Genomic DNA, 25,092 nt, shown 5'->3' on the forward strand with positions numbered 1-25,092 from the left:
CTTCCAGCACCATCTGTCTTTGGTTTCTCCCTGTGTGGGACGTCCGTGGCATTCATCCAGTGGAGGGCAGCAGTGCTCCCCTCTCAGTGGAAGTAGTCCCAAGAAGCCATCACATTCGTGTGCAAATCCCGTAAATGTTACCAATACCTGTTTTTCTTACTTAAGTGCATAAAGAGAAGCAAATTTCTGTTCCATGATGGATGCAGGCAGTGAGCACAATTCCTATTCAGAGTCTTGCAGCAGCTGTGCTCAAATGACAGTGATGATGTGCATAGACGTGTTCAGATGCCAGGAACTGGTTATTGATTCATGGGCAGGTGATCGGTGCTGTGCTAATTCTTGTATGGCCAGCAGCACTTCCTGGTATTAACCAACTCCATTGACAACACAATTTATCACAGGAGTTATATGAGATCATATTATTTGAGATTTTATTTCAATATCTAAGTGGTCTTCATCAAGAAATCAACTGGAATAACTGAGGTAGCTGGTGTTTGGGGTAATAATACATAAACTTGTCTATGTAACGAAACACAGTTTGGTAATGTAGCTACTTCGTAATTAATCTATAATTAGCATTCTGAAAGTTATGTCTGTACCAGTCCCCTGTTCAATATTTCTGGTGACTTGACACTGGACATATAAGCATATAAATCTATTGAGAGAAGTGAATTTGTTGATACTTTGAAAACGCATTTTAAGCTCACAACAGAGAACTTACATCAAGGATTATAAAAGAAATCTTTATAGGCGTTAGCATTTGAGCCTGTGGCTTTCAGAGATGAAAATGAGGCTTATATGCATGCATAGGAGAAAATTGTTTGGCTGAAAATTAATGGAATGCTTGTGGTCATTATTGCTGTTAAAGACTAATTAACCCGTCTGAGACTGTTAGTGAGGGTAGTGGCCTGGAAATAATTCTCATTGTATAAACCTTGGATAATGAAAAATAATTTCCTTGGATGTCACTGTTGTTACTCTGGATTTGCAAATGAGAGAAGAATTTTGCCAACAGTCTAATTACAGATGTTCCATACTCCTGGAAAAAAAAAAGGAAACAAGAAGGGGTCAGACAATATATATATCAGAGATGCCTCTAGTTCATATTCTTGTACTATTCAGAAACCTGAGTTTACAACAAGAATCTATTAGACTTACAACAGAAAAAAAAAAAAAAGTCAATTAAAATACCTATTACTGTGTTTCCCAATTACTGTTACAGCTCATCTGTGAATAGAAAGCCATTGATAAATTAAAATTGGCTTATGTGCCAATCTTCTTGTATATAATTGCTGGTTTCTTAGTTTGCACAATTAAAAAATCCATCAGCAAGTCCAAAAAAGTGGACCATTTTTGCTTCTCAGAAAATAAATAGCTGTATGAGGAGCATACTGTTTTCTCATAACTACGGGCAAACCCTCAATCTTTTTCCCAGTGAGAAGGGAAAGGAAAAAATACCTTCAAAATCATAAATAAAGCTCCCTTAATGATGATGATTCCTAAAAAATCTAAGGATTTATAACATTTGAAACAACGCAGAGAAAGATAGGATGACAATCCAGTCTTATCTAAATCTTCTACAAGGGAATTATTATTGTCTCATCATGTATTTTCCATAGTGATAGTCTTAGGGTTAAAGAATCATTGTTTTCAGAAGCAATAGGTAGATTTAGCTGAGTAGATCTGTAGATTTGTGTCTCCCTGTGAGAAAGTGCTCTCATTACCGAGCAGAAGGAGGTCATTGTTGCCATCTGTGGTGTCTTTATTTAGTGCAGGTTCCACTACGCACAAGGAACAGTTATGGGGCAATGCCCTGCATGTGGAACGTGCAAATAAATGTCTCATTTGTCCATTAATAGTTGTGTAACTGTTCGTCTTCAGGACAGAGGAAATCCTGCTTAGAAAGAAAAGTCTAGACTTTTGAGAAGTGCAAGCAGGCTCTTGAACATGCTCGTATGCATATTGGGACACGAGGATTTAGGAATTAGAGGAAAAGAGCAGTAACTCTTAAGAGCTAAATTTTGGATCTGTGTGTTGAATGTGACAAGTGTGAGGAACTACAGTCTTTTTGCAAACCTTTTGTTGGTAAGAATAGCTCAAATGAAATTAATGTATTCCAATAAATCCAGATGATGAGGGGGAAAAAAAAAAAAGAAAAAAAAAAAGCTGTATCCCCATCGAACCCATCTAATGCAGTAATTCCATGGTGCTGAACTGGGAAACAACGTTCAATGCACATCTAAGAATATAGGTGACACTAAAATGTATAAAAACATCTCATATGTAAGCAAAATGTAGGACAAATCAGTATATCAAAAGCCTCCAAAAGGCCATTTATTACCTAAGTACGTATTTTATGGTTCTTACATTCAGTTATCAGAAAAATAAAAACAAGTGTATATATAACCCAAAGTTCAGAAATTTAAAATACTATTCCAGAGGAAGAAAACATGGTGTGTTCTACTTTTGCAGTATTTGGCTAATTGCTTGTTCATACTGTATTTGGTTAGATGAATTCTGTAAGGTTAGATTTAGCCCTGGGACTGTCTCTTGCATCAAACATCAGAATCCTATTCTTCTCTAGGATTTATCCAAACCTGTAGCAACTCTTGCAGAAAATGCTGAAATTACTGGGAGCACTTCATGCAAAATGGAGGGCTAGATAGTGTTCTTGAATATGTTAGTGTGGTTCAGAAATAACAGCCTTCTTCAGAAGAACTATTCCTGAGTTATACTAAAACAAATTACATTTAAATCTGAGGTATATGTGTTTTATCTTCTTTGGTTAATACAAATATGATTACATTAAAAACTGTTCTGCCATCTGCCAGTTTGAAAAGAATTGCTGTTAAACATATTGTGGTTGTTTATGCAGAGAGAAAAGTCCAATTCTAATCAGCTAAGTGATCACTGATCATACAGGTGCAATTCTTATAGGAGATGTGTTACTTAAAATGACAAAGACAGCAAACAAAACTGCAGAGATTATTGTTAAGATTTAAATCATATTAAGCCAGTACTAGATACTGTAGATTACTGCAAGATAAAAAGTACTACAAAATATTGTAAAATACGTAATAGAACTTAAAAGTGTCTGAGGAGTCTTAATTTATGTACAGTTTTTAGGATTTTTGTTGTTTATCTCAGAGTAATTTTTTGTGCATTTAAGTATGTTTTATTGCTGTGTTTTCTAAGCATTATTTTCAGTTTGAGAATTAGCATTCTATATTCTTTTAAAATACTCCTTATGCGGTCACTGAGAATATTTATTTTCATATCCTTTGAAAACAATGTGGGATTTGAAAAAGGATCCATTTTCCGTATGTGTTTTTATAAGCAATGAAGGACTTGACTCTGTATAAACCAAAATAATAATAATAATAATAATAATGTCTGTCAGGCACTTAATATTTCAGGAAAACTAATCAGGGACTTAAAACTATCAAATGTTTTCAGAGCTGGAATCACTGAAAAGAGTAAGAAATACTATAGCAAACATCAGAAGAAGTATGCTAAAGGTGGCTTCCCTTCTTGTTCTGCCCTAACAGCAGTTCTGTATTAACAATAAGCTGCAGAAAATACCATGTCATGTATCATACAGTTTTCAACAAATGCAGACTTCAGTTTAAAAGTAGAATATTAGATGTGTCTGAAAAGAAAAGCACATATTATAGCCTAGCCAAAGAAAATAAATCTCCTAGGATGGGCAGCTTTATTATTATGTGTATGGTCCCAAAGCAACGCAGATCACAACAACTGCAATTTCCAGTTATCATCTCCTGCCTTTTTGATGAGTTCTACTTTGTAATGGATCAGAGCAGGTGGGACCAGTCTTCCTTTGTCCCTTTTTACTAAGTCCAACATGCTTGCTTTTCAATCCTCTGTCTTTTACAGCCTTCTCTTTTTTTTTCTACTTTGGCTGCATTTTTTGCTTGCTTAAGCATTCTTAGAGCAGCTTATCACTACTGTGATTCTCAACTGTTTTCATTGGTGTGTGCAAACATCAGTAGTCTTCCTTGATATGCTGTGGAAGCGCTAAGGTTGTTCTTTCCTTTTAGGAAGGTTCTAGTAAGTTCTGTGAAACCTTCATAGTTCCATTTGATTTCTGATGTCACTTGGAGGGACAGGAACCATTGAGAACCTTAGAAAACCACACAGTTTCTCCTTCATTGGAGCTAGATAATGGCAAATCCATGCATCAAATATTCCTTTGAGGTTGCTCCCTTCTTCTGCCCACAGAGCCACATGCACAGAAATAAAACAAGGCCTATCTTATAATGGCCTCATCTATTTTCTTACCTCAGAATATGTCTGAGCATTTTCTTCCGTGGTGTCACTAAAATACGTGGCAGAAGGTACATCCTTTCTAGGCAACATATGGTCTCCTTTGTCAGAAATGATTGTGAATCTCAAATACAAGAATTAACATGTTTTAGTATGCAGTATTCATTTGAACTGGACTACAGTAAAATTGTATCTGCACAAACTGATAGGGTTTTCCTTAAAACACAGTATCTAAGCGTTTCTGACAAAAGAGCTGGACTTCACATTTTGACTGGATTGAGGTACAAATAATGACCTCTTAATTTTGGTCAGAAAGAACCTATTTTACTAGTTTAAAAATGTATTGTCTGCTCTGTGTCTTATAGTCTTTGGCGTAGATTGGTATTAAGAAATCATTTGAGCATAGCAGTCCAGTCTAGCATTGCTGCAAATAATTTATCGGGTAAGTTGCTTTGGTTCCCATGAGGAAATCTGCAAGTCTAATTTTATTTCATATTCAGAAGGGTCTTTTGAAATATCAGTTTAACCACAGGAAATTCAATCACTGTAAAGAATACTAGCAATTGTTGTATTGTGAAAGCTTCATTTATATTATTCATGGGCTAGAAATTTGAAAACGTGCTGAGAAAATGTTTTTCATTTCTTGGTAGTAGTATTCAGAAATGCTACAGGTTTACTAGAAAATCAGGTTTCTGAATTGTCGTAAAATCCAGTCTGAGGGGTTGTTTTACCTTTTAACAGCACTATATAGCAAACCAATAGCAAGAAGGTCTGAAGATGAAAAGGCCCAAATCCTGACTCTTTGGTCTTACCAATTACTTCCCTACTGAAAGCACCTTTTGAAAAGGCACTGAAAACCTAATTCTCAGGCTATGACTGGGTAGATCAATTCTTTTGTACTCACAGAAACAGATGAGTTTTAAAAAATTGTATCTTTATGCCCATGCAGCATCCTCAGCCCACAGAAGTGGCTGAATCTGAGTAAATTATTTTCTTAGTGTCTGAAGCAACTAATTGGATGTGTGGGATTACTCTTGATTTCAATTTTTGTTTTCAAAATTGTTATTACTGAGACACCCTGCAAAGATAGCTTTTGTGAAAAAGATCTCTAAACTTCCATTCTCCTCACAGTGTTGTATCACATGACTAATATTTTAAACACTGGGGAAAAAAAAGGAAATTTGGGCAGAAACTACAGAACCTAAAGACTACAACTGATTAGTTTCCAATCTGAGTGTTTCCAAAGAAGGGTGGATTATGCCTCATCCAGCATTTGTAACCTGAACTGTGACTGTGAAAGTGGCCCTGCAATCTCTTTATGCAGCTGCATGAGGACCAAAGGTAGCTGAAACAGGATGGCAAATGAATCCTTCAATCTACCAGAAAATGTCTCTTCAAAGCTTCTAAAGAGATGGAGAGAGCTCAGTCACTTATTTATGCCTTTTCCAAAAGTGCACAGGGGAATAAAAGGACCGTGTAATCTTAGCAAAGACAAGCCAAGTTCAGCTGTTTTAAGCCCAGAGCTTTATAGAGCTAAAGAATTCATAGAATCACAGAATGATTTAATTTGGAAAGGGACCTTAAACATCCTCTAGTTCCAACTCACCTGCCATTTGCGGGGATGCCTTCCAGTAGATCAGGTTGCTCAAAAATCATTTTTAAATACAGTTTAGTATAAACAGCTTTTTCATAATATATTTAGTAGTTTATGAAGTAGATTATTATGCAGTTGCTTGCAACGGTAGGAAGCAGGTTTGATGACTGTCAGGTCCTTCCAGTCCCACTCCTAACTAATTTTTTTCTTTTTTGTTGCAGCCCAGAAGATGGTGAAATTCATCCTGAAATCTGTAGACTATACATCCAGTTGCAGTGTTGCTTAGAAATGTACACAACAGAAATGCTTAAGTCCATATGTCTGCTAGGATCACTGCAGTTTCATCGGAAAGGTATTGAATTGCACAAATATAGAGATGCTGATTTAAACAAAAGAACAGTCTTTGGGAGAATGCTTGGGTGTTCATGAAAGACAAAGCACCAAACTGTAAAAGGAACTATACCACTGAACCTTTTTAGTTACTGAAGAAAGCTGTATTTCCATTTCATTACCATAATTCTTACAGGAGTGTGTCACGTCAGGCATGTGTCGTGTCAGGCATGTGTCACTAATGTCTCTGTAGTTTTGAAGTCTGAGTTTGTTTTTTTGTAAGAGTGGTCCCAAACAAAAACAAAACAAACAAAAAAAATTACTGCCAATAAATCAGTGGAGCCAAGCTATCTTAGTCATTAAAATAACAACTGCAGAATGAAATCTTTAGAAAAATTTTAGTTCATGTAATATCATGAAATTTTGTTTTGGGTCAGGTTTCAACACTTAGATGTGTTTACTTTCTTATGAGCTTTGTCAGAATTATAGCCAGGATACCCTATGTACATGTTTTAATTCATAGGAGAATTTTTCTAGCCAGACTACAGTTACAGTCATGCTCAGTACTCAGAGGACACCTGCAGGACCTTAGTTAAAACAGAAGATAACAAGAAACTTGACCTGTAACACAGGCTGCCTAACAATTTAAAATAACTACCTCTCAAACTAAAGTTCTTTTTTCTGTTTCTTTGCAACGTAAGTTTGTTGTATTCTTCTGTTTTTGTTTTACCACAGAAAGAGTTTTGTTCCCAAGAGTTAACTTTGAGAAAACTACTAATGTGTCCCTAAGTAAAATACATTTTTAACAGCCCTTTGAGAACAGTGGTGTCTCTGTGCCTTATGTGTACTGTTAAGGCTTGACTGGTCAAAGGCTGGACAGAGTTAAGGCTCATCAATTGAACTAGACAAAATGAAGTTTGTTCTCCAGAAATATCTTGACAGAAGAAAGCAAGTTATACACCTCCAAAATTACTTGTGTATCCTGAATAAACCATTTTAAGGCTTGTCTAATCAAGCCACTGTGCTTGCCATTTACTTTACATGAACTCAAGTGCTCCAAAGTCTCAGAGGTATTTACAGACAGAGCATTCACCCATCCTACTCAGACAAAGAAAGCGCGAGAGTACCCTGAGGGCTACAGTGGCAAAGAAGTTCACCCCACATTTCATACTAATGAACAAGTCTCTCAAGTATTTTGGATGACTCTAAAATGTCATCTCTCATGTGGGCTTCCTAGGAATTGTGTAAGGTGATGTCTGACAGAGCTGATTCTGGTGCTGTGTTTCCAGAAACGTGATGTCAGTGTGTCAGCTGCTTTAGCCACACTGTCCTTTCTGGCTGAACCTGCCACAGTTCTGTCAAAGAAATCCTGATTCTCAATGGTGCATGTTTTACCTTTTCTAATGGTTAGCCCACCTGTAGGAAGCTGCCGATGAACTAAAGGAGTAGATAGTATAACTTGAAGAACTCTCTAAAATAAGCAGAGCAATTCTGATCACACTGATATCTGTATTGGTATGAAAAAAAATAGTAAAGAAACAGCTAAATTAACAGAAGCTGATTACTGCATAATTACCATGTTGAGGTATTTCTTGGGTAAAATATTTAATGGCAAGTGTTTGGATGAGCAGTATGACAGGGTGTTAGCACTAAACCAATCCATTACTATGTCCAGCAATGCCATTTTATAGAAAAATATGGATAAATATTAAGAGCATTTTATGATTAAAAGGCCGTCCACCTTTATAAAAATATATACTAGATTCAGAACTGGAACCTGCCCAATAGGGTATGTTTATACACAAAGGAGATATCCTTCATTCAGTGAAAATGTGCCTCTCTAATAATTTCACGTTTCATTAGCCATCCGTTGGCTAAAATGTAGAAATGCAGGTAATTTACTGAAAAGGTTACACAGTAACCTCATTATTTGCTGATGGGATACACTGATTGGAACTATATATATGATAACAGTAACTACTTTTTTCCCAGATAATATCTCAGACAAAGTTATTGTTTTGTAATAAACCTTACACATTTCCTGTCATGCTGAAAGATTCTGTAAAGCATTTTCTATATCTAGCTATAGGGTACAGCTAATGCCAGTGGTACTTTTTATTATGAAAATTAGAGGTTTATAACTGCAGAATTGAACTTCTTAGTGATTTTCTCAAGTCAAAAAGAGATCTACAAAATTTAAAGAGGCAGAATTAACAGAGCTATCATCTACCAGCTGCTAAAATGATTCATCATTTTTTTAAGACAGAATGTACTACATTTCCTAGCATTGGCTACAGTTGTCAAAGTACTTTATGTAACTGCAGAAATTATGTAGCCTAGAGTGACCCAAGTAACCCAGATGAGTCTGTCTCCCCTTTATGTCTGGATGGTACCTACATGATTAACCTAAACCAAACTTCTATTACATGTCTAAAGTTGGATAAGATGAATTCAGCATCACAGTACGAGCCAACTCATTTCCTCTCTGGCAGTACTTTTGTTATAGGCAATACGCATTGGTTCCTCATCTCACCATACAGAAAGTCATGGTAGCTATTCAGCCATTGCTAAAGAGAATAATTTTTATCCTTTAATTATCCTTTATCCTTTAATTTTTAACGTAGAGATAACAACAGTAACTTGGCTCAAAATTTCTGTGACATCCTTAGAGAAAAATGTGAATAGGCAAAAATTGTATTATCACAAGGATTTTAATACACTGAATTGTGGAATGTAGCTAGTAAAATGCTGTTTTCATATATGAAGTACCTGGATACTTACAATGCCTGTAAGTCTTGCAAAGGCATCATGCAACAAAGGAAGTTCCAGTTACATGTTAATTATTTTTGCACCGTGGTGGTGGTCAAACATTGAAATAGGCACCCAAAGAGGCTGTGAAATCTCCATTCTTGGAGATACTCATAACTCAGAGGGACAAGACCCATTTGAGGACTTGCAACATGACAGAAGTTGGCCCTGGTTTCAGCAGAGAGTAAGACCAGATGGCCTTACAGACAATTTTGTTCTGTGATTCTACGTGTACCAAAACAAATTATTTCCCAAGGAGCAGAATAAGCCATTTCTTTAATTTCTTTACATCTGGAGAACGGTACTGCAGTGTAGGCAAAGTGCATAAGTTTACCTCTAGAAATGAAAGAGACAATAATTTCACCACTATAAAATATATTGTCATATTGCTAGCATATAGCTTTTACTTTTTTGTCTGTTCAGTTTTTCCACCAGTTTTTCACCATCTGACAAATGATACTAAACAAAATAAATTGTTTCTCTTGTCCATGAAGAGGACTACCCTTAGAAACAGTGAATATTTCCAAAATACGTTAACTTTGATAAATTCATGTCTGGTATTATTCCCTGCATCTAATTTCTTGCTATATCTTGAAGCTTATTTTTGAAGGTAGTATTTTCCATTTGTCTATAATATTTTCTGTTTTTTAGTCCTCTTAACTGTTGGATAAGTGGTTTGTTGGGCAGCTAAACTCCACCTCAATTGCTCTCTCACTCCCCTTCCGCAGAAGAAAAGTATGCTGGAAAGGGAAAAGAGAAAAAAAAAAAAGCCAACAGGTTCAGATAAGGATAATTTAGTTAAAGGGAAAGGGAAGAGGGAAGAAACAAGCACAGGCCATGCAGAAGCACAGAGAGAGGGGAAAAAAAACTCTCTACTTCCCATCAACAAGCAATGCTCAGCCACATCCCAGGAAGCAGGCCCTCATTATGACTAGCAGCTTTTTGAGAGGACAGACATCTTTGTAACAAGAGCCACCCATCTCCTTCCCCTTCCCCACCTTTTATTGCTGAGTGTGACACCACATGGTATGGGATATCCCTTTGGCTGATTTACATCAGCTGCCCTGGCTGTGTCCCCTCCCCACCTCTTGCCCACTCCCAGCCTGCTGGCTCTGAGGGGTTTGGAGGGAGCCTTGGTGCTGTGCCAGCACTGCTCAGCAGTAGACAAAAAATTGGTGTGATACCAAGGCTGTTCTAGCTACAAGTGTAGAGCATACCACTGTACGGCCTGATGCAGGGAAAGTTAACTCCATCCCAGCCAAACACAGTACAGGTTTTTAAATCTCCTATAAGTTTTCACCAGTTTGTATTCTTATTTTGGAGCCATCAGAGATTAAAGAAGAATAACATACAGACTGTTCTCACCAACCTGCAGTTAATAAATAATAATATGGGAACTGCTATCCTGACCTGGTATCTTGACCAGACATTATCAAATAAACTACAGAACTGATAAAGCTAAAGCAGTAAGCTGATGCTCTTTTCCCAAGAGGAACACAGCCAATGATCCCTACTGGGAAACAGATGCTCTTTTATGAAACACTACGCTGCAGTTCAAAGGGCTGAGCTCTGGGTATTTTCATTCTCTGTCTCAGCACTGATCTCCTCATCTCTCCTTATCTTTCTGTTCTACCGAACAAGCATTACTACATGTACTGCATATTATATATCAAGCTTCCTGTACAGAAATTTCTTGCATATTTACAGTACTTCAGATTAACTTACTACTGTCATACAACCTCTGCTAGAAAAGTCAGTCTGTTATTTTTTTTTTTTGAGATGTAAAAGTCATAGTGGGGCCAATAGCCATAAATATTTCCAGCTGTGTTATGCAGTAAGTAACTGAGGTAAGTGGTCTCTGATAAATTTGGTTCTAAGACACATACACCACAAAAGTGCAGTGTTGAAAATACGTTTTGATTGCAGAGTTCAATATTCAAAAGGTTTGCAAATGGCAAAATGAAAAGTGCACTAGTACCCTTAATTCAATCTTTTTGTATGTATTAAGTCTTTGCTTATCTGATCATGCACTTTATTATTCCTACTTTTCACAGTCCCAGAGGTCCTAGATAACTAATACACATGATAATATTACACCAATATTTACTTGGGCGTTTATCTGTCTTGTATCCTAATTGTTCAGTGTCATATATTGTATTTATTGCACATAATTCTGTTCGAAAGGCATTCTGTTCTTTCGACCTTTCTTGGTAACTCATACCTTGATGTGAGTGTCTTCATTATGTTGAATAGTGAGGTCGTAGCAATTTTTCCCATTGTAAATGAGGAACAAAGAGCATTTAAACTGGAGGGTGATAATTTAAAATTTGAGATTGCAGCATACTTTTTGTGGTGTTGTGTATATGTTTAGAGTAATTTCTCAGTAGCTTCAGTTGCAGCTGCAAGCAAGGAGTCTTGGGGTTCAGCAACCAGGTGCTTAAAAGTATTTTGTCGGTAACTATTTTGAGGACCTGGGCTTAAGCAACTCAGATCACATGAAAACTCTGGTTCAGAGGAAGGTATGTAAGTTCAGTTTTCAGTGCAGCATTGTGTCTTCCTGCAGTCCCTAACATCATGGCCTTAAGGATCTTGCTGTCTTTTTTTGTCAGAACAGGATGACTATGGCAAATACTTACTGATGAGGATGACAAAATGGCAGATGACAGCTCATGTTCCATCTCTTCAAGGAGATATGAAACTTCTCACTGCATTTGTTTACCCAAGCATATTTCACCTAATTTTCTTCTGCATTATTATCACACTCTGGCAGAACTTCTCTGGATAGAATCATCTTTCTCAGACTTTGTCAAGCAACAGATGAATTCCCTTACCTGGGGCCTGGAGCTTCTATTCTAGTCCTGGTTTTGCTTTATTTGTCCCCCTGTGTCTTCTGAATTATATAGCTTTGAGCCTTAGGAGGCAGTGTCAAATACAGGTCTTAAACCTGGTAATACTTTTAAAATCATAAATTATAGTTTCATGGAAAGCAAGATATTCTAAATTAGTTTAGGTACCTCTCTGAAGTGTTTACAAAATTCAGCTCTGATTTCTTTACATGCTATATATCTTGTTTGTTGACATTACATGTTCCCAACATTGACTATTTTGTTGCTTTTTCAAACAAAACCTGTCTTAGCTCTTGGATATCAGAGGAAATAGTTGACATATTTTCTGTGTATGGAAGCTGCTGGATGTGATGATCCTTTTTCTCAACTAATAGTGAGATTCTCAAGATCCTACACTGAGAAAACACAGAATTACCTCACAGTTTTAAGTGTATTGGTGTATTCAGTCACAAATATTTGTGCTTTGGCTTAAAGGTTTGCATAGATACCTAATAAAGGAATTCATTGCAGTTGAATGTACAAAAATAACAGATAAAAAAGCTTTGCTTATTCATATATATACACGATAATCATATATTCCTTTCATTGTAAGGCACCGTAAAATGTTACTATAATCACTCGATCATTATAGCATGTCACTGTAGAAGTATATGTCACTGAAGCTGAATGCCTGTACATGTTTACCTAGAAACCATTAACTTCTTAGGATCATCTACAGATATAATTAGCTTGTTTGGCTATGTAATTACATATATTAGAAAATGTTCTAAGAAATTCTAAACTGCAGATTGCAATCATGCTGCTACCTAGTTATGCAGTATTGGAGCAGGGTACTCATTTTTCTAGTTATGGGACTAAGCCCATACAACAAATCTCTGAGTGGTATAATCATAGCTGAGGGCAGAAGGATACCAACACTAGGATACCTGAGTGGTAGCTACATGAAGAAATTCTAGGAATATTTAGATAAGACAGGGAGGAATTGAACACAATGGGAAAATTATGGTTACATGCTATGGACAGAATATACTATGCTTTTCTGATGTAAATTCGTACTCTTTATTTCTTCCACTGTTGGTACATCAGAATGATAATAAGTCACACATAACTGTGTATTATGTACCATACCAGAAGTTCATAGGATAACTGGTGTCTTTCCAGTATGCATTTTGTAATAGAAACATACGTTTCCTTAAAATAACACCTAAAAGTATGTGATAGATTATATTACAGATTACAAAAACAAACCCTCAGTTTAGTGAAAGGATTTTTGTTTTATGTGGCTCTGTTTAAATTGCATGCCATTTAGAATTTTGTAGGGAAAAGGAAGGATTGCTTAACAATCTCAGCATTCTATTTGAAGACTGACAGATAGGTGTGAGAAGGATCAGATGTGAGAAAAGAGAAGCACACGTGTGGAGAAACAAGCACTTACAGCCCCAAGAATCACCCATTCCCATGTGGACACTGTGGAGAGGCCAAAATGAACAGAAAAAAAGCAGACATGGAAGGAGGAATAAAACACACTTTCCTCCACAGACTTTCTGTTCTTGATATTAATATTTACAATGAACCAATCTCTTGAGTTCTGCAGTTCCAAGCGTAGGTCAAGAATGAAGTACATCAAGCTCGTAGCTGTATTTGCAGCAACACATTTCCTTTTTACTTTCTACGTGAGTCTTTCCTATTCACCTTTTTATGTTCTCTTTTTCTTTTATTTTATGTGTGATCTAGTGCTTTTATTCTTAATTGCCAAATTAGAAGTCTGATACAAATGCTGCCTTCTTTTTGAGATGTATTCTCTTTGATTTCCTTCAAAGATCTTTCCAATTCATCTGCAGTGAAATCTAACTAGCTTTGAGGGACCTATCATATATATATGTATGCATTATGCAAGTTTCTCTGGGACACAGGTAGTGATAAAGGGAAGGCACATAGGGTAGCATAACAGAATCAAATACAGAGGTCACCACAGAAGTGGTAAGGAGCACAACAGGTGAGGGACATAAAGCACAGTGATCACAGGTGGTGCATGTACCCTTACTGGAAGGATCATTTTCTATCTTATTTATCCTCATTCAAGTAGGAGCTTCAGCATTATTCAATTCAATTAATTTAATTTCACGCTAAAGGTGAATCTCCACTTCTTAAATAAAAAGATATACTGAATTAGAGGCTAGGAGACAAAGAATTCACCGAGTTTTGTGTTAAAATATCACCAACAGTAAAAAGAGCCTCTGTCTAATCAACTGGCACAAATAGCTACTGTGTGTCGACACCTCTGAAAACATTGTATGCATGATCAAACTCCCACTGAAATTAATGAAAGTCTTTCCAACTAGTAAATAGAAAGTAAAATTTAGGGTTCATATCTCTTTTTAAGAATTGGTAATATAATACAAAGGATATCTTTACCACAGTAGAAGGGTGAGAAGATTAAAGAGCTTTTGTTTCCCTACGGTGTGTACCATGTAGTACGAATGTTAAGCCTGAGTCATATATATTATTCAAGCAAAGCCTTTATTATTAGCTGACTCTTTAACTGTTTTCAAGTGATTGAGCAGATGCTCTGAAATTCAAGGAAAGCTTCATGAATTGCTCACAATACAACGGAATTACTGGTAAAGAGCTCCTTTCAATTGAAAGGAAATCTGTGCAGTTCATTCTGCTAAATCTGCAAGAGCCTTCCTTTGTGCTAACAAAAAGAACATTAGTCTCAGTCAGTCTGTCCTTGAGCTGGGAAAAAAGAATCTTTACTGTTTTTTGGTCTGGAAGCAGTATTGTTTCCATTGAAATACCTTTAACGTCCCTGATCAATGCATCTATAGACAGGGTTGTTCTTGACAGCATGTCACCAAAGTTCGGGTCAGAGTTCCAAAACAACACTTCAAAATAATGGCAGAATTAACTAATACCAGTTGCAGTAATAACACCTTGTGATAAATTAGTTTCTGTGAAGCAACCCCCTTTTACTCTAGTGGTGAATTATTTGTAACAGTATTTTGTGTTATGGGCTCCTTGTACTGGGAAAAGTAATGAATAGCGGAGCTTACAGAAATGAACAATTCAGATTGCACAATATGAACTACCTTAACAGCATAATCTGCAGTTAACTACTAAAAATAATCTGAAAGTTACACTGTTGTGGTTTAACTCAGCGGGCATCTAACCACCACAGAGCTGTTCGCTCACTCCCCTGAAGTGTGATGCAGGAGAGAAGAGATAAAAGGTAGAACTCATGAGCTGAGATGAAAGCAGTTTAATAAGACAGAAAAGGAAGGGATGATGATAATAATAATAATAATGCATACATACATACATACATACAAAATATGATGCACAATGCAATTGCTCGCCACCTGCTGACTGATGCCCAGCAAGTCCCTGAATATTGCCCCCACCCACACCCAGTTGGTTGTTCAGCATGACACTGTGTGGTATGGGACACCCCTCTGGCCATCCTGGGCCAGCTGTCCTGGCTGTGTCCACTCCCAGCTCCTGGTGCACCCCCAGCCTCCTCGCTGGCAGGGCAGCATGAGGAGCTGAAACGTCCTGGGCTCTGTGCAAGCATGGCTCTACAACAGCTAAAACATCAGAGTGTTATCAACACCGTTTTCATCAAAAATTCAAAACATGGCACCATACCATCTGCCACAAAGAAAATTATCCCTATCTCAGCTGAAACCAGGACATACATCTACAAAGTGACGCACAATAAAATGTATAATCTGACCAGTAGACTTAGGCTGCTGTTCCACAAGCAGTTGAGTCAGCATAATAGCTTCTTGTCACCAGAAAGGCTTGGATCCCTTAGTTTCTATCTCCCCTCTTACCTTGCCTCCACTTCTTCCTGCCTTTTCCTGCTTCTAGCCACATGATCAACCTCCTTCTGTCACATGCCTGGAACATGCTGGGTTCTTTAGTGACCGGATTTAAATCACTGCAACATCAGAAAACTGTTCACTGTTTATTTTTCCATTTGTTGGGGTAATCTTCTACCATTTGATGGGTTGAAGTGGCTCACAGAGGGATCTGGCACAGCAGAAGCTAGCAGTGGATGCCACAGTAAGCAGCAGAGAAAGGACACAGGACATATTTTTTTATATATGAGAAACAGGTTATGCCATCTCTAGGAATCACAGTTAGATGACTTTTTTTTGGGTGAGAGGAAGAAGCAGGGAGAAGTGTTTCCTACTGATTTTAAAGGATAATGAAAACAATAACCAAATATTTTCCATGTTATAAGTAATATCTAATTTGCCATTCAGACAAATAGCTGAGAATTATTTCTTTTTTCAATGAGGGAATAATTTACCAGAATACAACAGTTTAGGTAACCTTCTCAAAAAGAGATTTTTAAGGTCCAGGAATTTCTGATTTTTTTTAAAGGGTTTACAAGAATTCTTATTTGTGATATGGAGAATTAATATGGTATGGTCTGTAATCTTAGTCTCTAATGGCCAAAAATATATATATATATATATATATACTTAAGAACCACTACTATGTTCTTGTTCTTGTTCCTGTTCTTTGTCAAACCTTAAAAGAAGTTACTCAGGTTTGTCCAGATGTGAAAATTTTCCAAGTTGCAAACATCGTTAGATGAAAAAACATTTCCTATTCAACTTCTCAGTACCACTGTTCAAAACTTTGGTGTTTTTTTTTTTTTAATTTGTTTCTTTCTGAAATTGATTACATCATTTTGTGAGATAACTAAGAGAGGGAAAACTTTAATTTCTCAATATTGTGTTTGGAATGAACTCCAATTTGAAATTTATTATTTAAATGATGCTTGCAAATAGAATTTGTCCAATCCTATAGTTGGTACCAGGTCTGTACTTGATGCTACAGTGGGTGGGTACCCAACTGGCTGTCCATGAGAGGTTTGCAAAGATACCAACAAATTCCCAGAATACTTAACTCTCTTGCATGCTTTTGCATAGTCCACATCCTATATTCCATTCTGTCTCTGACAAATGCCCTGGCAGATCTGTCATGAAGCCCCCACTCAGTTCCAACACTACGTTTTATTTTCATATAGTAAGCATGAATTACGCAAGTATAAGCATGGCAATTCAGAATATACTGCATATTGGACTGTGAATGGCAGCAGCTATATACAGTTATTAACATCATCAAGTTCGAAACTGCACATTTTTGTCTTTTGCTTTCCCTTAGTACTGCAGTAATACTAAGAGACACGGATTACAGTGTTCTTTAATGTGAGGATTTTTGAAGTTGCTTTTAGAATGTATGCTCTAGTTCTCTATTTATTTTGTTCTGTTTTGTCCTCTGGTCCTTATTTTATGTTACAGCTGCTGGAATTTAACCAAAAATCTTTGTGATACTTAATAAGTAAAATTTGAAGCACCACACATGCCAGCATAATATTTATTTTTGTGCAGTTTGGCAGGAGTAACATACAGCAGCAACATGATTAACAGATTGGTGTGGCCTGCTCTGTCTCTGAATGTTTCTTACTCAGAATCTGGATTCACAAATCTCTCTCATTTATGCCATGCAAGATCAAAACCAAAACATCAATGACATAATCTGAGTGTACATTTTAATTTATTAATAACAGGATTACATATTTTTTAAAAATATTTTAAAGGAAAAGAGCCTTGTGCCCCACCCAAGTTCATGGATAAAGTGGAAGAGAGCTCTGAAGTACCTATTTTGGAAGACACATCATCATCACCAACAGATATTCAACATTTATGGCAGGTTTCCACAGATATTGAAAACACTGAAAGGTATGTGTATGTGGTGGTTTTACTCGGGTGGGTGGCCGAGCTCCACGACAACCGCTCTCTCACTCCGCCCTCCTCAAAGAGGAACGGGGAGAAAATATGATGAAAAGGGCTCAAGGGTTGAGATAAGGACGAGGAGATCTCACAGTAATTATCGTGATGGGCAAAACAGACTCAGCATAGGGAGATAGTAAGATTTATTGCCTGTTACTAACAAGCTAGAGAAGCGAGAAACAAAGGAAAGAAACCAAAAGCACCTTCCCCCCCATCCATCCTCTTCCACCTCCTCCCCCCAAGCGGTGCAGGGGAATGGGGGAATGGGGGTTATGGTCAGTCTATATCGCTTCTTCTCCGCCACTCCTTCTCGGTCACTCTCGTCCCCTGTGCTGTGGGGTCCCTCCCACAGGATGCCGTCCTTCCCGAACTGATCCGGCATGGGCTGCCCACAGGCAGCAGCTCTTCAAGAACTGCTCCAGATATGGGTCCATACCACGGGGTCCATCCCTCAGGAGCAAACTGCTCCAACCTGGATCCGCCATGGGCAGCAGCTCCTGCCAGGTCACCTGCTCCTGCGTGGTCTCCTCTCCATGGACTACAAGTCCGGCCTGGAATCTGTTCCAGCAGGGGTCTTCCACAGGCCGCAGCCTCCATCAGTGCAGGTCCACCTGCTCCACCGTGGTCTCCTCCACGGGCTGCAGGGTGGAACCCTGCTCCACCATGGTACTCCATGGGCTGCAGGGGGACAGCCTGCTTCACCATGGTCCTCACCACAGGCCGCAGGGGACTTCTGCTCCAGCACCTGGAGCACCTCTCCCCCTCCTTCTTCACTGACCTTGATGCCTGCAAGGCTGTTTGTCACTCCTCTCACTCTCCCAGCTGCTGTGTGACGCAGCATTTTTTTTTTCCCCTGTCTTAAATATGCTCTCACAGAGGCTCAAACAACATCGCTTATTGGCTCAGCTCTGGTCAGCAGTGGTGCTCTTACCTAACATGGGGAAGCTTCTAGATTCTTCTCACAGAAGCCACCCCTGTGGCCCCCTGCTACCAAATCCTTGCCACGTAAACCCACTACAGTGTATCATTTTATTCTTAAGTAAAACAAATTTCTGTCTATGATTTACTTAGTCTTTCCCAATTAGGCAGCCATTGTTGCTACCATAAAAGATGTTAGTAAATTAAATAGCTGTTAATATTTCTGTTATATGTAATATCTGAGAGCAAATCCAAAAAGAAAAGCAGACAGAAGTGACATTTTTAATTTGGCTAATTACCAGAGGGTAATTGTCTAAAACAAAGGGCAGGAAACTATGGTGCTTATGGGCCAGGATCTCTAAAAGGGAGAGCTTCCATTTCATCTTAAGTGGCTTCTGATTTTGTATCTAAAATCTGCTTGCCTGCGGTTCTTTATTCATAAAAAGCACAGAACGTAGTCCACAGAGTTGCTTCTGCTCATAGTTATGAATGTGGAAGCCTTAGGAGGGGAAGGAAAAACCATCCACAAGTGGACTTCTGTTACCCTCTTAGCTGCAGTTGGAAGACAAAACTGAGACCCTTTAGTAGGGAGTAATCCTGATTACCAACATTTCTTTGTAAAAATATCCTTTTGATGATTTTGTATTATAAGCAGCTGCTGAGATTGTAATGGTTACCCTGTTTACTTATATAAAATATCTGTTCTATTGAGTAACTTGGTAAACATAACTGAGCAATAAGAAAGACAGTCATGCTGCTTCATTTCTAAAAAACATTTTATATGTAGATGAATGAGGGAAGACCACATTACTTTTAAATCCTGAATGCCTTAAGACATTGTGAGCCTGCACACAGAATTGCTGGTCTGCTATTGATCTGTAAAACAAGAACCTTTTTGCAACTTCCGGCCTCTCTCAGAATGTATCTTTATGTAACTAGCTTTGTGAGATGGTATTTTGTTAGTGTATTTTCAATCTACTGCAAACGTCACGCCAAAGTCCTCCTAAGAGGAGTGAGACAGCCCAGTTTCTAAAATTTTCACTTAATGGCCAGGGAGCTTTAGTAACATAGATTGGCCATATGTATGATAATTGCCTTTTAAACAATGAAACACATTCATGGCACAAGCTATAAAATGCTGATACGGTTAACGTTAGTGTTTGTGCTAATTGTAAGGCATATTGTGCGTTTTGCCACATGGGATCACATTGTGCCCACCAATTCATTTAATATTGAATAGTCGGGAGCCAGAATGGATCACAAATTTGGACTGGAAGCCACAAGTTAAAATCAGGCTGACTTAGAAGTACACCCATATTGAATCTACTGCCCTTTATTTTGGTATGCACCTTCTGATACATGTGTTTGAACCATATGCTTGCCCAATACATTTCTGTATTATTTAGCTTGGTTTATTGCCTCATTATTTCAGCATACAAAGCTATGCTGTGAGCAATTCACCATTTAGAGTCTTCAACTGCTGTTCTATTGTATCTCTTCCAACTTCTGTTTCTACAGAGATATGAGAGAAATGAAAAACCTTTTAAGCAAACTCAGGGAGACTATGCCTTTACCACTGAAAAATCAAGGTAGGTTTAACATTTTCTTCATGTAAGGAAAATTAAAATAATTAAAGGTTTTGCCCTCCATTAAATCTGAAAAAAAAATCTAGTTTTTTTTTTCGTTTTTTCTTTTTTTTTTTTTATAGAAGTTACAGAAAGAAAAATCTAGGTGTAGTCCCTTCCCTACTGATTCAGTGGAGCCAGAATTTGTGAACTTTGTCCTCTCGAGTTTTACTTGAGAACATTACCCTTCAATGTACATTATTCTGGAAGTTTGTAGATATGCTATCTATAGATAAAATAATAGACTTTTCCTGGTGAGATGAAGGTAACTGATTCCCTGTGTCAGGAGGCTTTCTTTTTCAAATGTAATGAAGGCGTAAATTGCACAGACTATGATGGGGATCATGCTGGGTGATAGGGTTTACCTCTGCAAGGTTTGTAGCTTCTGTATCATGACTCAGTGATAAGAAGACACTGACCCTATACAGAAGAGATACTTGCCTGGAGACTGCTGATAGCTTGCTTCTCCCAGTAGTCAGGTATGAGGCATCCTATAGCACACTGGGAGTAGGATTTCCATCTTATGCATGTATTTAGCAAACGTGCCTCCATTTTGTGGCATAACAGTCAAATATTCGGCACCTATAGGGACTATCTTCATGTGAAGAACAATTAAAAGATAATCATTTCCTTTTTTTTTGTTTCTTTTTGATAATGTGCATTTCTTAAATGCTGCGTAGTCTAGCAGCTGGTGAAGTACACCTAAAGTGTCCTAGAGCTTGTCTCAAGTAACTAAGCAGTCTAACATTCATAATAATGTGTAAAAAGATAAAGATAGAATGGATGATTTCATCATACAAGTAAGAGTTTATGTCAGGGATGGCTTGATAGAAAACCATTCGGAAGAGAAAGGGAATTGCTTAGCACAAGAAGGACATGGACCCATTAGAAAGTCCAGAGGAGTGCTACAAAGATGATCAGAGATGTGGAGTACATCCCCTGGAAGACAGGCTGAGAGAGCTTGGGTTTTTCAGCCTGGAGAACAAAAGGCCCCGGGGAGACCTTACAGCAGCCTTCCAAGTACCTAAAGAGGGCCTACAGGAAAGCTGCGGAGGGACTCTTTGTCAGAATCACAGAATTGCAGGGGTTGGAAGGGACCTCAAGATATCATTGGGTCCAACCCCCCTGCCAAAGCAGGTTCCCTAGAGCAGGTAAAAGGGAGTGCAGTGATAGGACAAGGGGCTGTAAAGCAGAAGAGTGTAGGTTTAGATTAGGTATAAGGAAGAAATTCTTTACTGTAAGGATGGTGAGGCTGTGGAAGCTGTGGATGCCTCATACCTGGAAGTTTTTTTGGCCAGGTTGGATGGGGCTTTGAGCAGGCTGGTCTAGTGTGAGGTGTCCCTGCCCATGGCAGGGGGATTCGAACTGAATGATCTTTAAGGTTCCTTCCAACCTAAGCCATTCTTTGATTCTGTTATTCTATGATTATGATGCATGATATTGATGTGCTATTGTAAAGACTGGGAGATTGTCATAAAGTCTGTGCCTAGCCTAGAAGAAAGGAGCGTGGTAGAAATAAAGAATGAAAAGACACATTTTAGTGTATAAAGCATATAGGAACTTGAATTCAGAACAAAAACAAAGGCATACTGAATTCTCTGCAGTCTTGTGTCTATACTAGCCTTCAAGACTGGCACAAAAATCACTGATCACCTATGTGGCAGGCTGGGAAACACACGTTAGAGTTTGAAGGTTCTGAGACATGCCTCAGGATCCAGGAATCACATTTTTTTTGATTGTTTGTTTGGGTTTTTCTTTGTTTTTTATTTGTTTGTTTGTTTGGTTGGTTGGTTGGTTGGTTGGTTGGTTGGTTTTGTTTCCTGCTCCCACACAGCACAAATATGATAGTAGTTTACAGCTGACCTCTGAGAGCTGATGCCTCAGAAATGGCCAGTTACACTCATTATTAATACAGAACCTATTTTTTTAATAATCTAAGACCTTTAATTGACAAAATTACATTAAAGTATATGTAAATAGAGCAAATGAATAGCACTATAGGTAATTTATGTGGTCTGGACTTAATTTTTGCTTTTATGTAAATTACAAGCATGGTTTATGAGATGACTGAATGCTATTGAATGAGTTGATCTTTACAAGACCTGATCTTGCTTTAATTTAATTGAATGTTTCGCTTTTGACTTCAACAGCCAAAAGGTTTAAGGTTGTAAGCCCATTAAAGCTTTACATAATGTTACTGACTGCTTGCAGACCTGTTTTTTGTATGGAATCATCGTAAGAGAAAGCAGGAACGTTACTATGCTAAGAAGCTGATGTGATTTGTAAGCTTAGGAGCCATAATATTAAATGATGTCTTACTTATGTTCTTAAGCATTTGTATTACAGTGGTGTCTAGACCCTACAACCAAAACTAGGTCCCTGATGTGGTAAGAATAGGAACATTCTTACATTCATTCCTGAGCAGAATATGCTTATTAGCCATAGTTCTTGGTCTGAAACACTGCATAAAGACAATTGAAATTAAAAGTAAATTCTAAAGGTTTTTCAAGATAGTTCATTGACAGTGCATGCGTTCAGATAGGTATAAGCATTTTGAATTAATTTAAAAGAAGGTGTTGTTTCCTTAAGGTTGTGTCATTGAACTGGTATTCATCTTGCCAAAACTTCTGTTGCATTATCAAGGAAATCCTGATAGCATTTTAAGACTCCTGTAACAAGTTCAGGTTATTATTTTCTCTATGCCTAGAACAACAGGATCTAGTCCTTGGTCTTGTAGGTGCTCTGAAGACACATAAAAGATATAAACTCATTTGTGAATGTGCATGTTTATATTAAATTGTGTTTTTTTTCTTTCATCACAGATGATAGCAGCCTCCTAAACTTGACTCCTTACCCCTTAGTAAGAAGACGGAAGCGAAGATTCTTTGGACTGTGTTGTCTTGTCTCAAGTTAGAAGATTAAATACAGAAACACCAAGAAAATCATAACTTTGATTAAACCACTGTCATTTCATCACTGAAAAGAAGAACATTACTACTCTTGATTATAAAATATATTTTCTATGCTGGCCTATTCCTTTTTCTCTGTTGTTCCATCCCCCTTTTCAAAATAAGGGTTTTAATAGTTTAAAGTTATGGTGGTCAAGAACAAGTTGTGGAATAGATCTAGCATAACTAAGAATGTTTTTAAAACTTTTTAAAGTATGTTTTGCATGCTTACTTTCAACCACTGAGAGAAAAAAAAGAAAAAAAAAACATGAATTATGGTTAATAGGTCATTTTTAAGTTTTTTATTGTTTGAACTACAGCAAAAAGTTTGTGCATAGTACAGTATTCTTATTAGTATCATATTGAAATACTTGATCATATTCTAACAGTCTTTAAGCATAGAAAACTATTTAACAGCAAAAGTATTAAACTTCTAAAATATTTAAACAATATTGTAACAGAATTTGCACAAAATCTCCAGTCGCTTTTTGTGCTCTCGTTCATAATTAGTCTTCCACTATATCTCAATTTAAAAGCTTCATAGAAAAATATCTTAATTTATGATACAGAAACCATATATAAAAGTATTTAGAACTTGTAAATACAGAGAAATCATAATATCTACATACTGTACAATGCATAGAAGTAACAGATTTCCTTTTAAGCCAATAGTATCTCTACTGGCTTTTGGGAAAATAAATAAATAAATAATTTATTAAATGAAGATGTAGTAAAATAAACAATGTAAAACACAACACCAACCCATTTTGTTTCCAATAGAATTTAAAGCATGGTGTCTGCATATCACTAAGTATTAACTCTTATAGGGCATGCTAGAATTATCTCAGACTGTAAGATATTAAACGTTTTACATTGTTAATAAAGTTTTTTATTTAAATTATCCTGTGTCTAGTTATATTGCCAGAATATGTGTTTTTGCTAATTTTATTGTCAAAAAACTATACAAAGCTTTGATAATTTTTTTTCATTTCAAGATGTGTGTTTACAAACAGACAAAATATTCTAATGAATATATAAATGCTAAAATGACAGCAAGTAGCAGAAATAGATATGAATACACCAGACTTGTACTGGTATTTCAGGATGGTAGGCAAGATACCAGAAATAAACTTGTGCTAGACAGTCACACTAATCTGTAACTATCATACAAAGCAGGTCACACTAATCTGTAACTATCATACAGAGCAGGTCACCTTGCCCATGTAATGCATGAGGAAGGTGACTTTCTTCCACTCCATCGTGACCCAGCATATTAACAGGAATCAAATTCCTTCTTACTGCATAAAGGTTTAGTGGTGGATAAGGAGAAATTGTTTCCTTGTCACAGGAAACACCTATACAGTTATATACTCCATGTGTTTTGTTTGTGGACTATTTTTCGTTGGTTGAGTTTTGTGGTGTTGTGTTTTTTTTGTTTTTTTTTTTGGGGGGGGGTTTGGTTTCGTTTGTTTTTTTGGCAAGACAGTCCCAAAAACAGTTTATTACAGAAAGCTATTAACTGAATTGTATCTGGCAGCTATTAAATTTGTTCTGACTCATTTTTCTACCATTTTTTTTCTCATCAAAATGCTGAAAAACTTTTTCAGCTGTCTGCTGAAAAAGTAAGAAAACATGCACATTGTCAGAAGCATTAGTGTACTGCATGGCCCAAAAATTGAGATCTAATTTAATCCAAAGAGAGGAAGACAGGATTTTTTTCTTTCTGAACAGTGATCCTATCAAAGGCACACCATTCCAGTTTCAGGACGTCATTCAACAGAGCTTCCAGCATTTCCCTGAAAGGTTATTTTTCCTTTCACTGAGACACAGCAGACAGTTTTTTGTTGTTCTTGTCATTGCTTTTTTCCAGGTTGTAATCATCTGCTCACCTTTCACTCTTCCAGACAGAAAAAAATATTTTTGAATAATCAC

At 37.2% G+C, this 25,092-nt stretch overlaps 1 protein-coding gene across 2 annotated transcripts in view; it reads left to right on the top strand.

Moving 5' to 3' along the window:
• Window positions 1–24,061, top strand: part of RGS7BP (regulator of G protein signaling 7 binding protein) — a 44,954-nt gene extending 20,893 nt beyond the window's left edge. The window contains exons 3-6 of one of the 2 annotated variants that reach the window (XM_048079517.2): window positions 6,100–6,230; window positions 17,477–17,618; window positions 20,106–20,176; window positions 23,035–24,061. In XM_048079517.2, the coding sequence (XP_047935474.1) occupies window positions 6,100–6,230; window positions 17,477–17,618; window positions 20,106–20,176; window positions 23,035–23,126 (436 nt within the window). In that variant the 3' untranslated portion in view covers window positions 23,127–24,061. Of the gene's footprint in view, window positions 1–6,099; window positions 6,231–17,476; window positions 17,619–20,105; window positions 20,181–23,034 lie in introns of those variants that run through there. The other variant, XM_048079518.2, reaches the window with a different exon arrangement.
• The last annotated feature ends 1,031 nt before the right edge of the window (window positions 24,062–25,092 follow it).

Source organism: Anser cygnoides, chromosome Z, assembly GCF_040182565.1.
Source record: "Anser cygnoides isolate HZ-2024a breed goose chromosome Z, Taihu_goose_T2T_genome, whole genome shotgun sequence".
In the NCBI taxonomy this organism is placed as follows: domain Eukaryota; kingdom Metazoa; phylum Chordata; class Aves; order Anseriformes; family Anatidae; genus Anser; species Anser cygnoides.